Genomic DNA, 14,812 nt, shown 5'->3' on the forward strand with positions numbered 1-14,812 from the left:
AGGCCACTGGGTGTAGTGACAAAAGGTGATTTTAGGCTAGTTGCATGATTAGGAAAATAAAGAATTAAATGAATGGAGATGTATACGTAAGTAAATCAGAGGCCGGATGCAGTGGCTCATTCCTGTTTTAATTCTAGCACTTTGGGAGGTCAATGCGGACGGATCACTTTCAGGTCAGGAGTTCGAGACCAGCTTGCCTAACAGGTGAAACTGTCTCTACTAAAATACAAAAATTACCGGGGCACGATGGTGCGCGCCTGTAATCCCATCAACTCTGCAGACAGAGGTTGGTTACAGGGAGCCGAGATCACTTCACTGCACTCCAACGTGGGCGACAGAGCGAGACTCTCACTCAAAAAAAAGGATCTAAACGGGCAATTCTTTAATTTTTAATACAACAAACACCAATCGAACACAACGTAGGTGTTTTGACAATGGACAAAATCTTGCCCTTGATTTTAATCCATCGATATTTGGGGGCCCTTAAACCCTCAAACCTCTGAGAACTATTTAGACAAATACTAGTCGGGTTTTTTTGTGTGTGTGGTTTTCCTATTTAAATGGAGAAGTGACGATTCACCTTTTTAAAGATTTGCGGTTTTTCGCCAATGGACCCGCCGGGGTTTACTCACCGACTTCCTCTGATTCTTGTCCAGCGGCTCGAAGCTTGCACTCCCTTGGATAGTGTTTTTGAATTATCGTCCACAGTTCCATGTTGACAAGGGAATTTCTTCGGGTGTGGTACCGAGTCCACGAAGATACGCGGCGACGACAGAAGGGACAGCATAGACTTGCCTTTTCGACAGTCGACTGGAAGCACGGTTTGCAGAGCGTGTGGTTACACGGGAGCGTGACGGGCTCCAAGAGGATTTCCATGCAGATCCCGCATTGGCACTCAGACAGCGAAGGGACGGCCGCTTTGGGTACAGCCATTTTCATATGTTAATAAAGTCTATGAAACGACACCTGCAAGAAAAAGAATCCTATTTTCGGCCAACCACAGACAGCAAATGCACAGTTTTGTGTTCCAATATTATGCCCAACAGCGTATCAGAATGCGGGGAACAGGAACATCAAACACGTCTTGAAGCAAAAAGGCGCTCGGTGGGTCCGGCAAACAGGAATACTCCGGAGGGCTGCGTCTTTGTCCATTTTTAAGGCAAACGTCCGGCGAGCAAATAAACGCAGGTTTTCGTCAGACGAGCCTGGCTGCTCCGAGGCCTGAACACCGCTGGCTGCAGCTCCGGGTGCAGCGAGTGGAACGCGCCAAGTCCCCTCCTCCCCTCACCCGGTGAGGATGCTCCGCTCCGCTCGCGGCAGCCCGGCCCCGGGACGCGGTTCCAGGAGGAACCCCGGGCTCCGGCTGCAGCAGGACTTACACTTTACTGCAGCTGCGGGGTCGACGAGTGACTCCAGCGTTCAGTGTTCTGGCGCCTTGCGCACTTTCCCAGAGCTCCGCGCCTCTGTCCCTCTTACTCAGCCGAAGACCCTCTGCGTTGCAGCAGAGCAGCAGCCACCGGACGTGGGCTGGTGACGTCACAACCGCCCGCCAAAATAACAATTCGCACTCAGAGAAAGGCCCGGGGCAGACGCTCCCTGGGCGGGACTTCCGGGGTCTGCGCACCGCCCGCCCTGTCAGTCCTCCCAGCCCGGAGACGCTCCCGCCCTAGCGTTGCAGCTCCTCCTAGTGCAGCGGGGGTGGGGCCCGACCTTTCCCTGAGATTTCTGCTCCCAGAGGCTTCAGACACCCCTGGTTTCTTGGTTTCTGGGTAGAAAACGGGAAACCTCAAACCGAATTCAACAACCAAACAAGGTGCATTACCTGAGGTCAGGAGTTCGAGACCAGCCTGACCAACATGAAGAAACCCAGTCTCTACTAAAAATACAAAAATTAGCCGAGCGTGGTGGTGTGCACCTGTAGTTCCAGCTACTTGGGAGGCTGAGGCACAAGAATCGCTTGACCCCCTGGAGGCGAAGGTTCCAGCCAGCCGAGATCACGCCACTGTACGCCAGCCTGAGCGACAAGACCGAGACTCCGTCTTAAAAAAAAAAAAAAAAAATAGCCAGTTTTTCTAATTCTTCCCTCAGTACCCTTGTGAGTACCTTTTTGTTTCTATTGATTTGTAGCGAAGCCCCTGAAGTCTCTTTCCAAAATTCTTTTTTTGTTTCTTCTTTCTTTTTAAAGAAGAATCTTTCCAAAATTCTTAAAGCAGCATTTCCAAGAAATATTGTCAGAGAATTCACAAACCTGGGACAATTTAAGAGACACTTATACTTCCTTCTGTATGGCCCAGCCACTTAAAGTCTGCAGCCCGGAGTAGGTTATTTCAGAATTGCCTTCCCGGCTGGGTGTGGTGTTGCATGCTTGTCATCTCAGCACTTTGGGAGGCCAAGGAGGGCAGATTAGGAGGTCAAGAAATCGAGACCATCCTGGCCGACATGGCGAAACACCGTCTCTACTAAAAATACAAAGATTAACTGGGCGTGGTGGCTTGCGCCAGTAGTCCCGGCTACTCAGGAGGCTAAGGCAGGAGAATCGCTTGTATGGAGGTTGCAGTGACCTGAGATAGCGCCATTGCACTGTAGCCTGGGCGACAGAGAGAGACTCAGTCTCAAAAAAAAAAAAAAAAAAAAAGAATTGCTGCCGGGCGCGGTGGCTCAAGCCTGTAATCCCAGCACTTTGGGAGGCCGAGGCGGGTGGATCACGAGGTCAAGAGATCGAGACCATCCTGGTCAACATGGTGAAACCTCGTCTCTACTAAAAATACAAAAAAGTAGCTGGGCATTGTGGCGCGTGCCTGTAATCCCAGCTACTCAGGAGGCTGAGGCAGGAGAATTGCCTGAACCCGGGAGGCGGAGGTTGCGGTGAGCCGAGATCGCGCCATTGCACTCCAGCCTGGGTAACAAGAGCGAAACTCCGTCTCAAAAAAAAAAAAAAAAAGAATTGCCTTCCCTTCTAAGGGCCTCAGGCCGTTTGGCTTAAGCAACAAACATCAAAGCTGTCTCGGTCCTAGAGCTTAGATGTTATTCATGGGCATCATTTATGTAATATATAGTTTATTAAGTTTCAACAATCAAAATTCTACAAAGGTACAAGGGAGGTTGACAAGAATAGAATTTCACATTTTATGGATGTTGAAGTACGTTTTTATGTCTTGGCATTAACCTTTTGAATTGACAACGGATTCTACAGATTGAGTTCTAAGAAAAAAGCAGAATTTGGCCATGAAAATGAGGGGAAATACATAAGGAATGTGATCCCTAGTACTTAAGATCCTGGCCTAAGGTTTTCATGTTTTGTTTTAGAGTTGGGCTGCTGGGGCCTGAGGTTTTTTCCCTTTGGTTTTAGAATTGGGGTCTCACATCATTTAAACCCAGGAGACAGAGGTAGGAGTGAGCCAAGATCGCTCTGCTGCACTCCAGCCTGGGGGATAAAGTGAGACTCGTCTCAAAAAAAAAAAAAAGGGGGGGGGGTGAGACTCGTTTAAAAAAAAAAAAAAAGGCCATCGCTTCTCGGCCTTTTGCCTAAGATCAAGTGTAAAAAAAAAAAAAAAAGGCCAGGCACGGTGGTTCACGCCTCCTGTAATCCCAGCACTTTGGGAGGCCAAGGCAGGCGATAGTTTGAAGTCAGGAGTTCGAGACCAGCCTAGCCAACATGGTGAAACCTCACTCTCCATCCCTACTAAAAATATAAAAATTAGCCACTCGTGGTGGCAAGCGCCTGCAATCCCAGCTACTCAGGAGGCTGAGGCAGGAGAATGGCTTAAACCTGGAAGGCAGAGGCTGCAGTGAGCCAAGATTGTGCCACTGCACTCCATCCAGCCTGGGGGACAGAGCAAAACTTTCATCTCAAAAAAATAAATAAAAATAAATAAATAAAAGAAATAGGGTCTTACTATTTTGTCCAAGCTGAGGGAGTCTTTCACATCAGCCTCTGGAGTAGCTGGATCTAGAGGCTTGCAACACTGCACCCAGCTCCCAAACTGCATTTTTCTGAGGGAATATTAAATCATTATGAAGAAAGAGAAAAGAAAATCACTGGGCATGAAAACCGCCTTTAAGTTCTTCTGAGATTGCTGAGAGCATTCAGGTTGGGTTAGAGGAGTGGTTTCCAGGTTGAGAAAAACAAGGAGACATGGGTCCTTGGTAGAAATCTTTGGGAGCTTTTATTTCAATTTGGAGAGAGTGCCAAACAAGAATGGGAGCTCTCAGTCAGGTTCATGGATTTATCTGGAACTCATAGCTTGGTTTTTAGGCTTTAGACTGTCCTTAGCTTGAAGGTTGAGTTTCACCGGGGACCCATCCCTGTCTACCTAGGAATTTATCTGCCTCGTATTGCTGTCACTATGTTGCCCAGGCTGATCTCAAACTCCTGAGCTCAAATGATCCTCCTACCTTGGCCTCCCAAGGTGCTTGGATTACAGGCTTGAGCCTTGTTTATTTTTTAACCATGCCCAGCCTTATTTTTTAAATATATAATATATTCACATGGTTCAAAATTGAAAATGTGCAAAATAGATTAACAGTGAAAAGACTTCCTCTTATCTTTGACCCCCTAGCCTCTTAGTTTTCTTTCCTGACAACTAATATTATCCACTTTCTTGTCTATCTCTGCAGAAGAAGTTTATGGATATATAAACTCATATGCATTACACAAACACACACACACACACACACACACACACACACACACATTTGGTTTTGCACCACTTAGCAATATATATTGGAAATAAATATTTGAAAAGAACACCACATTTCATGATAACTTCATATTATTACACAAAGAGCTTCTTCATTCTTTTATATGGTTACAAAGAAAGTATCTATTTTATCAATTTGTCATAATTTATTTAACATCCTCTCACTCTTTGCTATAAAAATAAGACTATAATAAATTGTGTATATTTTTCCCATTTGCAAGATAAAGTACTAGAGGTGGAATTACTGGGTCATAGGATGATAGGTTAGTTTTTGACGGATGGTATCAACTCTTTGAGGGATGACTTTTGCTCTTCAGGGGTCTTAACTGCTTTCCCCTTCTCAATTACCTGCACAGCCCTCAGCAAACTGTCCTGCAGAGCCTGGTTCTTTACCATGTTAGTAATGAGAAACGTGATGTCCCTGATGTACATCTGTCTCACTTTAGCAGCATAGTGTTCTGCCTTGTTACCATGTGCGATAAAGAAGGTACAAAGTGTTGTGATATCTCCTTCTTGCAGCCCACACTCCTCCAAAATGGACTCCCATACAACTCTAATGCACTTGTTCTTAACTTTTCGTCTGAGGACAGAGGCTAGGGTTGGAAGACCTCTCACCAAATCTGGCAGCTTCTCAAGCACACGAGTATGCAAGAGGATAAGTACTTCAATGACGTAGCTATATACAATATTCAATTCCATTGAAGTGAACCTACAAAAAATACGGAGAGCTTCTTAAGCAGTCAAATATTTTATATAGAAAGAAAAAATAAATTCTTTTAGAATAACTCAATATTAACCCACTAGGACAGGCGTCCCCAAACGTTTTACACAGGGGGCCAGTTCACTGTCCCTCAGACCTTTGGAGGGCCGCCACATACTGTGCTCCTCTCACTGACCACCAATGAAAGAGGTGCCCCTTCCTGAAGTGCAGCGGGGGGCCAGATAAATGGCCTCAGGGAGCCACATGCGGCCCGTGGGCCGTAGTTTGGGGACGCCTGCACTAGGAGAACCATCTGTTGTAATTTGGAAAATATTTACCTTAGAATTCAAATTTAAATACTTACCTTTTTTTTTTAAGAGATAGGGGTCTCACTTTGTTGTCCAGGCTGTTCTCGAACTCCTGAGCTCAAGTGATCCTGTCACCTCAGCTTCCCAGAGTGCCGGGATTAAAGGCATAAGCCATCATGCCCAGCCAATACTTACTTTAGAATTAATGCAAATAGGCTGGGTACAGTGGCTCGCTCCTGTAATCCCAACACTTTGGGAGGCCAAGGTTGGTGGATCACCTTAGGTCATGAGTTCGAGAACAGCCTGGTCAACATAGTGAAATGCCCTGTCCACTAAAAATACAAAAATTAGCTGTGCATGGTGATGCATGCTTGTAATTGCAGCTACTGGGGAGGCTGAGGTAGGAGAATCACTTGAACCGAAGAGGTGGAAATTGCAGTGAGCCAAGATTGCGCCACTGCATTCTAGCCTGGGGAAGAAAGCAAGACTCTGTCTCAAAAAAAATAAAAAATAAAAATAAAGAAAGAAAGAAAGAAAAAGAATTAATGGAAATAAGGCTTTGGGAAGCAAGAGACTGTGAGGAGATATCTGCTACAGTGTCTGGCATATGAAGAGGTGCTCAAACTAATCTTTTTAAAAAAATAAATGAACCTATGAAAATGTAATTGCTTTATAGTCTGCTATTGGAAACATACAAAAAAATTCAATTTTGGAATGACCACTGGAAGGTCTTACAAAGTCACAGAATTCCACTGATTTCTCAACTGATACTCACTTGAGTGCCAGAACTGCTGTCCACATCTCATCTTGAGCTGCTTGGCTTTCCAGGGTCTTCCTATGATGTTCAAATTTCTGCATCAGGTTATCCTTGGTGAAGTCTAGTTCTCTGAACTGTGCTTCTAACACTTGGAGTTTGTGGTCTACTCTGTAGGATAACAGAATCAAAAGCTTAAGTTACAGGACAAAACTAAGGTTTTGCTTTAAGCTAAGGCTCTAATATGTTATTTACAACCACTACCAAATTTGGATAGCCTTTTTTTAACTTTTACTTCAAACTAGGAAGGGAAAATGAGTAGCTATTTGAATTCGAAAGTTTCAACAAATGGTCCGATTTGCTGTTCACTCTAGCCATCATCCTTGTCCTTTCATTCCATATATTACAAACTTTTGAATTGTCTAATTACTTGAATTGCCTGCTATGTCTTGTATTATACCTTATACTTTATGTATGTATGTATTTTCTAATACAGAGTCTCACTCTGTCACCCAAACTGGAGTGCAGTGGCAAAATCACTACCTCCCAGGCTCAAGTGATCCTCCCACCTCAGCCTCCTGAGTAGCTAGGACTACAGTTATGTGCCACCACACTTGGCTAATTTTAAAAAAAATTTTTTTTGTAGAGATCAGATATTACTATGTTTGGCTGGTCTCAAACTCCTGGGCTCCAGCGATCCACCTGACTTGGCCCCCCCAAAGTACTGGGATTACAGGCATGAGGCACCATCCCTGGGCTATTCTTTATACTTTTAAGAATATTTTATGTAAGCATTTCACAACAATCACAAAAATTAAAGCAGTCCTTTTTACTCTTTTACTATTAAAGAAATTGAGTCTCAAGAGGACTGAGACCTAATGTCATAAAGTTAGCTAGTGCTGAGACCAGTATATAATAAGGTGACTTTTTCTACCCCATTCTAATTGTCCAACTCTTATCCTTCTTCCAGGAGCAGCTCAAATCCACTGCCTTTTTGAATCCCCGTTTACCTTGAGATCTCCTTGCCTTCCTAATTCTCCCTCACAAGGACTGCCTCTGTGAACCCATCTCCCCACCTCCTGCTTTACTATTAGGGTTAGCCTTTCATGAACTAAACTCTTAAGTTCTTGGAGGGGAGGAATCAGAGACTATTTATTTATTTATTTATTTTTTCTGAGATGGAGTCTTGCTCTTGTTGCCCAGGCTGGAGTGCAGTGGCACAATCTCAGCTCACTGCAACCTCCACCTCCCAGGTTCAAGCGATTCTCCTGCCTCAGCCTCTCAAGTAGCTGGGATTACAGGCACCCGCCTCCACACTCAGCTAATTTTTGTATTTTTGGTAGTGACCGGGTTTTACCATGTTGGTCAGGCTGGTCTTGAACTCCCAACCTCAGGCAATCTACCTGCCTTGGCCTCACAAAGTGCTGGGGTTACAGGCATGAGCTGCCATGCCCAGTAGAGACTATTTCTTAGATACCTTTATGCTTGTCCCCCAATACCCAGCAAAGGTCTTACATTGTAATAAAAGATTTCTTGTATGATTGACATCTTTGATGTGAATGAGATGCTGAATTCTGTAACCCAAAATGGGGATTTGAGTAGCTCTGAACAGCTGTGATCATCAGAGGGTGCTGTGGCACCAGAATTATGTCTAATTAACCACAAAGACTGCAGCAACACAACTCACTTGCCTAAGCCACCTACGTTGTCTTTATGAGGGCAGTGATGCATAAACATACATGCTAGTTCTCTGAGTTTCCATGTCCCCAGTGACCTGAATACCTTTGCGGTTGCCCAGCATTCTATTCTTGATCATCTTTTATTCTTGGTCCTGAATTTCTCCCAAGGCTAATTCACCTTCAGGTGTTAGGTTTCTTCTAAGCTTTAAACCTGTATTTTCTTTTTTCTTTTCTTTTCCTTTTTTTTTCTTTTAAGACAGAGTTTCACTGTATCTCCCAGGCTGGAGTGCAGTGGTGCAATCTCGGCTCACTGCAACCTCCATCTCCTGGGTTCAAGAAATTATCTTGCCTCAGAGGTCTCCTGAGTAGCTGGGATTACAGGTGCCCACCATCACACATGGCTGATTTTTGTATTTTTAATAGAGATGGGATTTCTCCATGTTGGCCAGGCTTGTCTCAAACTCCTGATCTCAGGTGATCCGCCTGCCTTGGCCTCTCAAAGTGCTGGGAGTATAGGCGTGAGTCACAGCACCAGGCCTAGACCTGTATTTTCAACTATGTTTTGTGCATCTCCAACAAGATGGAGCTACCAAACCTCAACTCTCCTAAGCTTAACCTACTAATACCACCCCCATCTTCAGAAATTACTGTGAAGGAATGTTGTCACTGCTTTACACATAGACAAGACTCACTATAAAATGTTCACTTTGTAGGAATATAAGCCTGTGTGACCTAATATGCCAGCTATTTCTGTCTACAAGTCAAACCCATGTTATTTGGGCTGGGTGCAGTGGCTTACACCTATAATCCTAGCATTTTGGGAGTCTGAGGTGGGTGAATCACTTCAGTCCAGGGGTTTGAGACCAGCTTGGGCAACATAGTGAGACCTCATCTCTACAAAAAATTTAAAAATTAGCCTAGTGTGGTGGTATGTACACTTGTGGTCCCAGCTACTGGGGAGGCTGAGGTAAGAGAATTACTTGAGCCCAGGAGGTCAAGACTGCAGTGAGCTGTGATCATGCCACTGCATTCAGCTTGGGCAACACAGTGAGACCCTGTGTCAAAAAAAAAGTCAGCCAGGCGCAGTGGCTCATGCCTGTAATCCCAGCACTTTGGGAGGCTGAGGTGGGTGGATCACAAGGTCAAGAGATGGAGACCATCCCGGCCAACATGGTGAAACTCTCTGGCTCTACTAAAAATACAAAAATTAGCTAGGCATGGTGGCACATGCCTGTAGTCCCAGCTACTCAGGCAGGAGAATCGCTTGAACCGGGGAGGCATAGGTTACAGTGAGCTGAGATCGTGCCACTGCACTCCAGCCAGCAAGATTCCATCTCAAAAAAAAAAAAAAAAAAAATTATTTGGTATACCATTTGTATTAACTTTCAGACCTTTAAGAGTATATTGCTTATAGGTCATCTGTAGCTTGAACCTCAAGAGATGAACTCTAGCTTGTCGATCAGCATAATATTTTACAATTGCAGCAGCTCTTTGGAATCCTTTCACCGAAGGACAGTCCCTGGCCAGTCCAAATAAATCTAAACCAACATGCAAATCTGAACGCAGCCTGTTTTTTGTTTGTTTGTTTTACTCCTAGTTCCTTAGTTCAATTAATGACCTCACCATCTATCCAGCTGCTTGAACTAGAAATCTCAGAATAATTCTCAACTGCTTTTTCTTCCCCTTTTATGTTTCTCTAACCCATTCCTGCCTCTCCATCTCCACTAAATGAGTTTCTCATCATCTTTCACTAGGACCTGAGATTACAGTAGCCTAACTGGACCCCTGTTTTCAATTTCCAATCCATCCTCCAGACACATTCTTCTAAACCACAATTCTGATCCTGTAACTCAACTGATTATAAATGGTTTATGCCATCCTGACTTGCCCAGTAATATAATTGGAGCCAAATTGGATCTCCTCAGCAGGAAACACAGTGGCCTTTACCCTTTGTTCCTGTTTTCTGCCAGTCCCTCACCCATCCTAGTCATCAATTACATGAGACATGTAGTTGCTACCTGAGTGCATTATGCAATTCCAAGCTTACATATGGCTTATATGCACTGTTTCCTCAGCCTAGAATTCCCTCCCTTATTTTTCTGCCTCATAAGCTCCTACTTGTACTTTAAGATCCAGCTTAAGTTGAGTGCGGTGGCTCAAGCCTGTAATCCCAGCTTTGGGAGGCCAAGGCCAAACCTGAGAGTTTGAGACCAATCTGACTAACATGAAGAAACCCATCTCTACTAAAAATACAAAAATCGGCCAGGTGGTGCATACCTGTAATTCCAGCCACGTGGGAGAATCGATTGAACCTGGGAGGCGGAGGTTGCAGTGAGCCGAGATCACACTATTGCATTCCAGCCTCTGCCACAAGAGCGAGACTCCATCTCAAAAAGAAAAAGATCCAGCTTAAATGATCCTATATGAAGAGTTCCTTTTTCTAGTGTCAAAGGCAAAATTGATTGATCTCCCTTCATGTTCCATAGTCCTATAAGAGCATCACCATTGTAAGGTCAATCACATTCAGTTGTGAATACCTTTGAAACTTTTCTCTTTCCTACAGGTTGTGAGCTCCTTGAGGGCAGAAACCACGTTTTACTTATGTTTGTAAATCTAAGATTTAGCACATGCATACATTGAATGGAGTTACAGCACCTGGAAGCAGACTTTTCTTTATTATTAATTTACATAGATTTGGGCCTGGAAGACTTAAACCACTGTAATAGAGACATAATTCTTTTTTTTTTTCTTTTGAGACGAGTTTCACTCTTGCTGCCAGGCTGGAGTGCAATGGTGCAATTTTGGCTCACTGCAATCTCCACCTCTCGGGTTCAAGTGATTCTCCTGCCTCAGCTTCCCGAGTAGCTGGGATTACAGGCATGCACCACCAAGCCTGGCTAATTTTGTATTTTCAGTAGAGATGGGGTTTCTCCATGTTGGTCAGGCTGGTCTCAAACTCCTGACCTAAGGTGATCTGCCTACCTTGGCCTCCTAAAGTGCTGAGATTACAGGTGTGAGCCACCAAGCCTGGCCTTTTTTTTTTTTTTTTTAGATGGAGTCTTGCTCTGTCACCAGGCTAGAGTGCAGTGGCACGATCTTGGCTCACTGCAACCTTCACCTCCAGGGTTCAAGCGATTCTCCTGCTTCAGCCTCCCAAATAGCTGGAACTACAGACACCCACCACCATGCCCAGCTAATTTTTGTATTTTTAGTAGAGACAGGGTTTTACCATGTTGGCCAGGATGGTCTCGATCTCTTGACCTTGTGATCTGCCCACCTCAGCCTCCCAAAGTGCTAGGATTACAGACGTGAGCCACCGTGCCCAGCCATAGAGACAGAATTCTAATGAGAATTTCTGTAGTTCTTTGTTTATTTCTATTCTTCATTCTTCTCTTACCCATCTTCCCAGAATAGCAGACCCATGCTTGCTCCCTTACTATACCCCTCAGCAACCTTTTCATTGCCTCCTTCAAGGATATCAGGGTTGTGGTTTCATTGTTCATCTTCTTAAGGCAAAAGGAAATAAAACAAAGCAAAAAAAACAACAAATGTTTGAATCCAAATTTTCTGCTGTCTTCCACTCAGCAACAGGCAGCAGAAGTATAAGCATTCAATCTACATTCTGCCTGAAAGGTCACTCAGTACAAGAAGCTTTTAATAGCTTGCACATCCAAATATAGTTTCAGAGAACTGATCCTGTGAACACAGGTGTCCTGGAATGCACTATAACATTTGCCTTTGAAAACTGAACCATAGTACATCAACATAGAGCAACAACCATGTATAATTATGATTCTGTGTATATGCTCGTAAATGTATATACAGATACATTAATGTAACATATACTAAGATTAAATTTGATGGAAATGTTACTCTCATATTTTAACAGCTTCATTATTTAAGTACAACCTAAATTACGTTTAAAGAGTACCCCAGATCTTTTATGATCATGGTGATGGTATCAAAGCAAAAAACCTAACCATGATTAGAAACTACTAAATACTTGTTATGGCTGGGCATGATGGCTCACTCCTGTAATGCCAGCACTTTGGGAAGCCAAGGTGAGAGGATTGCTTGAGCCTAGGAGTTGAAGACCAGCCTGGGCGACAGAGAGAGACTCTGTCTCCACAAAAATTAGCCAGGGGTGGTGGTGTATACCTGTATCCCATCTACTCAAGAGATGGAAGTGGGAGGATTGCTTGAGCCCAGGAGTCTGAGGCTGCAGTGAGCTATGATTATGCCACTGCACTCCAGCCTCTCTCTATAATATATATGTATGTATGGGGCGGGGGGAGAGTGAGCTTTTAGTATTAGATTAGGAATTGAATATAAATATGGAAATAAAATAGGACTTCTGTTTTCTTTAAAAAATTTTTTTTTGAGACAGAGTCTTGCTCTGTCACCCAGGCTGGAGTGCAATGGCATGATCTCTGCTCACTCTATTTTTAGTAGAGATGGGGTTTCACCATGTTAGCCAGGCTGGTCTCCAACTCCTGACCTCATGATCCGCCCACCTCAGCCTCCCAAAGTGCTGGGATTACAGGCGTGAGCCACCGCACCTGGCCTAGGACTTCTGTTTTCATAAGATTTAAAATCTAATTGGGAAGATAGAATATATCCTTAAATAGAAAATGTATATGGGATGTGTGCTAAGTAGATTGAGACCATAAAAATAATAGAAGATCAAAGACTAAGTCACTGAACTCTTGGGTCATTGAAGAAATACTCATATTGAAGATGATACTTGGCTTGGCCTCAAGGTCAAGGTCTTTGATTATCAGAGAAGAGTGTGAAAGGTATTACAAACTGGAGAAATTGTGTGAGCAAAATCACAGAGGTGGCAAAGTAAATGACGTGTTCTGGAAACAATGTGTGGGTATGTTTTGAGCAAAAGATTCATATAAGAAAAAGAAAACAACCACAACATTTAAGCTGTAAGAGCCATGTCATGTATTTGTTCATTCACTGAATAATTTATTCACTTATTCAATACTTACTGAACCTCACAAATATTAACTGAATGGATAAAATCTACGAATGAATGAGCAGCACTATTCCAGGCACTGGCAATATAGTGATAAGTAAGGTGAAATCCTTGTCCTCAAGGAGCCTACTAGCAGGGACACAGCACACAAGAGTTACAAGAAAGGAGATGCATCTAGCTAGACCGGTAGGTGTTTTGACAGATGTTAACTGTTGGTTCTAGAAGAATAATCTAGGGCCAGGTGCAGTGGCTCACACCTGTAATTCCAGCACTTTGGGAGGCTGAGTCGGGCAGATCACTTGAGGTCAGGAATTCGAGACCAGTCTGGCCAACATGGCGAAACTCCATCTCTACTAAAAATATAAAAATTAGCCAGGCATGGTGGCATATACCTGTAGTCCCAGCTACTTGGGAGGCTGAGGTAGAATGGCTTGAACCCAGGAGGCTGAGGTTGTAGTGAGTTTAGATTGTGACTGTACCACTGCACTTCAGCCTGGGTGACACAGCGAGACTCCACCTCAAAAAAAAAAAAAAAAAAAAAAAAAAATTAGCAGTGATATTGTAGCATAATGTGAAATATATTCGATCTTTTCCCCATTTCAGTCAAAAAGCTCCTAAAACCCATGGGATTTCCTGATAAGAGGGTCTTTTGTTATTCATAATGAGCCTCTTTGGATCACAGGAGAGTTTATGCTAATGAGGTGATTTAGGGTGGTGCAACTAGAATAGCTTCCAGATGGGCTGGTCACTATAGGCTGAAACTGTCAGCTCCACCCACTAACTTCTAGGAAATGGAATGAGTGAGCTGGAGATTATGTTCAGTAAAATCTCAGGCAAGGCACAGTGGCTCACACCTGTAATCCCAGCACTTTGAGAGGCCAAGACGGGCAGATCACAAGGTCAGGAGATCGAGACCATCTTGGCTAACATGGTGAAACCCTGTCTCTACTAAAAATACAAAAAATTAGCCAGGCGTGGTGGTGGGTGCCTGTAGTCCCAGCTACTCAAGAGGCTTCGGCAGGAGAATTGCTTGAACCAGGGAGGTGGAAGTTGCAGTGAGCTGAAATCAAGCCCATGCACTCCAGCCTGGGCAACAGAGTGACACTCTGCCTCAAAACAAAACAAAGCAAAACAAAACAAAACAAAACAAAAAACTCTTGGACAGTGAGGTTTAATGAGCTTCTGGGTTGCTGAATACAAGGAAGTGCTGGTGGGGTGGTGCCACAGAGAGGGTGTGGAAGCTCCACAGCGCCCCACCTCCCCTTGCCCCTACCCCGGCATACCTTCCCCTATGCATCTCTAAAACTGGCTGTTCATCTGTATTCTTTCTTTTTTGAGATGGTTGAGATGGACTCTCTCACTCTTGTTGCCCAGACTGGAGTGCAGTGGGGTGATCTGGGCTCACTGAAACCTCTGCCTCCAGGTTACAAGCAGTCCTTCTGCCTCAGCGCGCCCCCGCTCCCCGTAGCTAGGATTACAGGTGCACACCACCACTATTACAGGAGTTATTAAAAACTTATTTTAGGCAGCTAGAAAGGGTAAAAGAGTCCTCAGTAATGCTTTTTCTTTTTATAAAAAGCAGTTGCCTCAAACATTTCTTTTCTAATTGAAAGTGGCCTGAAAAACCAGACCTGCAAGTATTGTGTGGCTTGCATATGAAAATGCTGGTGGCTAAGAGCCAGGTTCA

General features: G+C 44.1%; 2 protein-coding genes across 4 annotated transcripts in view; both read right to left on the bottom strand.

Annotated features, from left to right (window-relative positions):
- RNF168 (ring finger protein 168) overlaps nt 1–6,569 on the bottom strand; it is a 46,647-nt gene extending 40,078 nt beyond the window's left edge. Inside the window, exons 1-3 of one of the 2 annotated variants that reach the window (XM_010336959.3) lie at nt 6,484–6,569; nt 1,380–2,039; nt 633–966 (exon numbers count right to left, since the gene is read on the bottom strand). In XM_010336959.3, coding sequence (XP_010335261.2) covers nt 633–939 — 307 coding nt within the window. In that variant the 5' untranslated portion in view covers nt 940–966; nt 1,380–2,039; nt 6,484–6,569. Of the gene's footprint in view, nt 1–632; nt 2,040–6,483 lie in introns of both variants that reach the window. The other variant, XM_074404036.1, reaches the window with a different exon arrangement.
- On the bottom strand, nt 2,735–12,609 carry SMCO1 (single-pass membrane protein with coiled-coil domains 1). 2 transcript variants are annotated; one of them, XM_003926203.4, is made up of 3 exons: nt 11,595–12,609; nt 6,484–6,633; nt 2,735–5,409 (listed from the first exon to the last, which is right to left on the bottom strand). In XM_003926203.4, exons 1-3 carry the CDS (start codon nt 11,642–11,644, stop codon nt 4,965–4,967), a joined length of 645 nt encoding a protein of 214 aa, XP_003926252.1. In that variant the 5' UTR covers nt 11,645–12,609; the 3' UTR covers nt 2,735–4,964. The 2 variants fall into 2 exon arrangements, with proteins under 2 accessions (XP_003926252.1, XP_003926253.1); XM_003926204.4 differs by having other exon boundaries at nt 11,539–12,609.
- Nucleotides 12,610–14,812: the final 2,203 nt, after the last annotated feature.

This window comes from Saimiri boliviensis, chromosome 8 (genome assembly GCF_048565385.1).
Source record: "Saimiri boliviensis isolate mSaiBol1 chromosome 8, mSaiBol1.pri, whole genome shotgun sequence".
NCBI lineage: Eukaryota > Metazoa > Chordata > Mammalia > Primates > Cebidae > Saimiri > Saimiri boliviensis.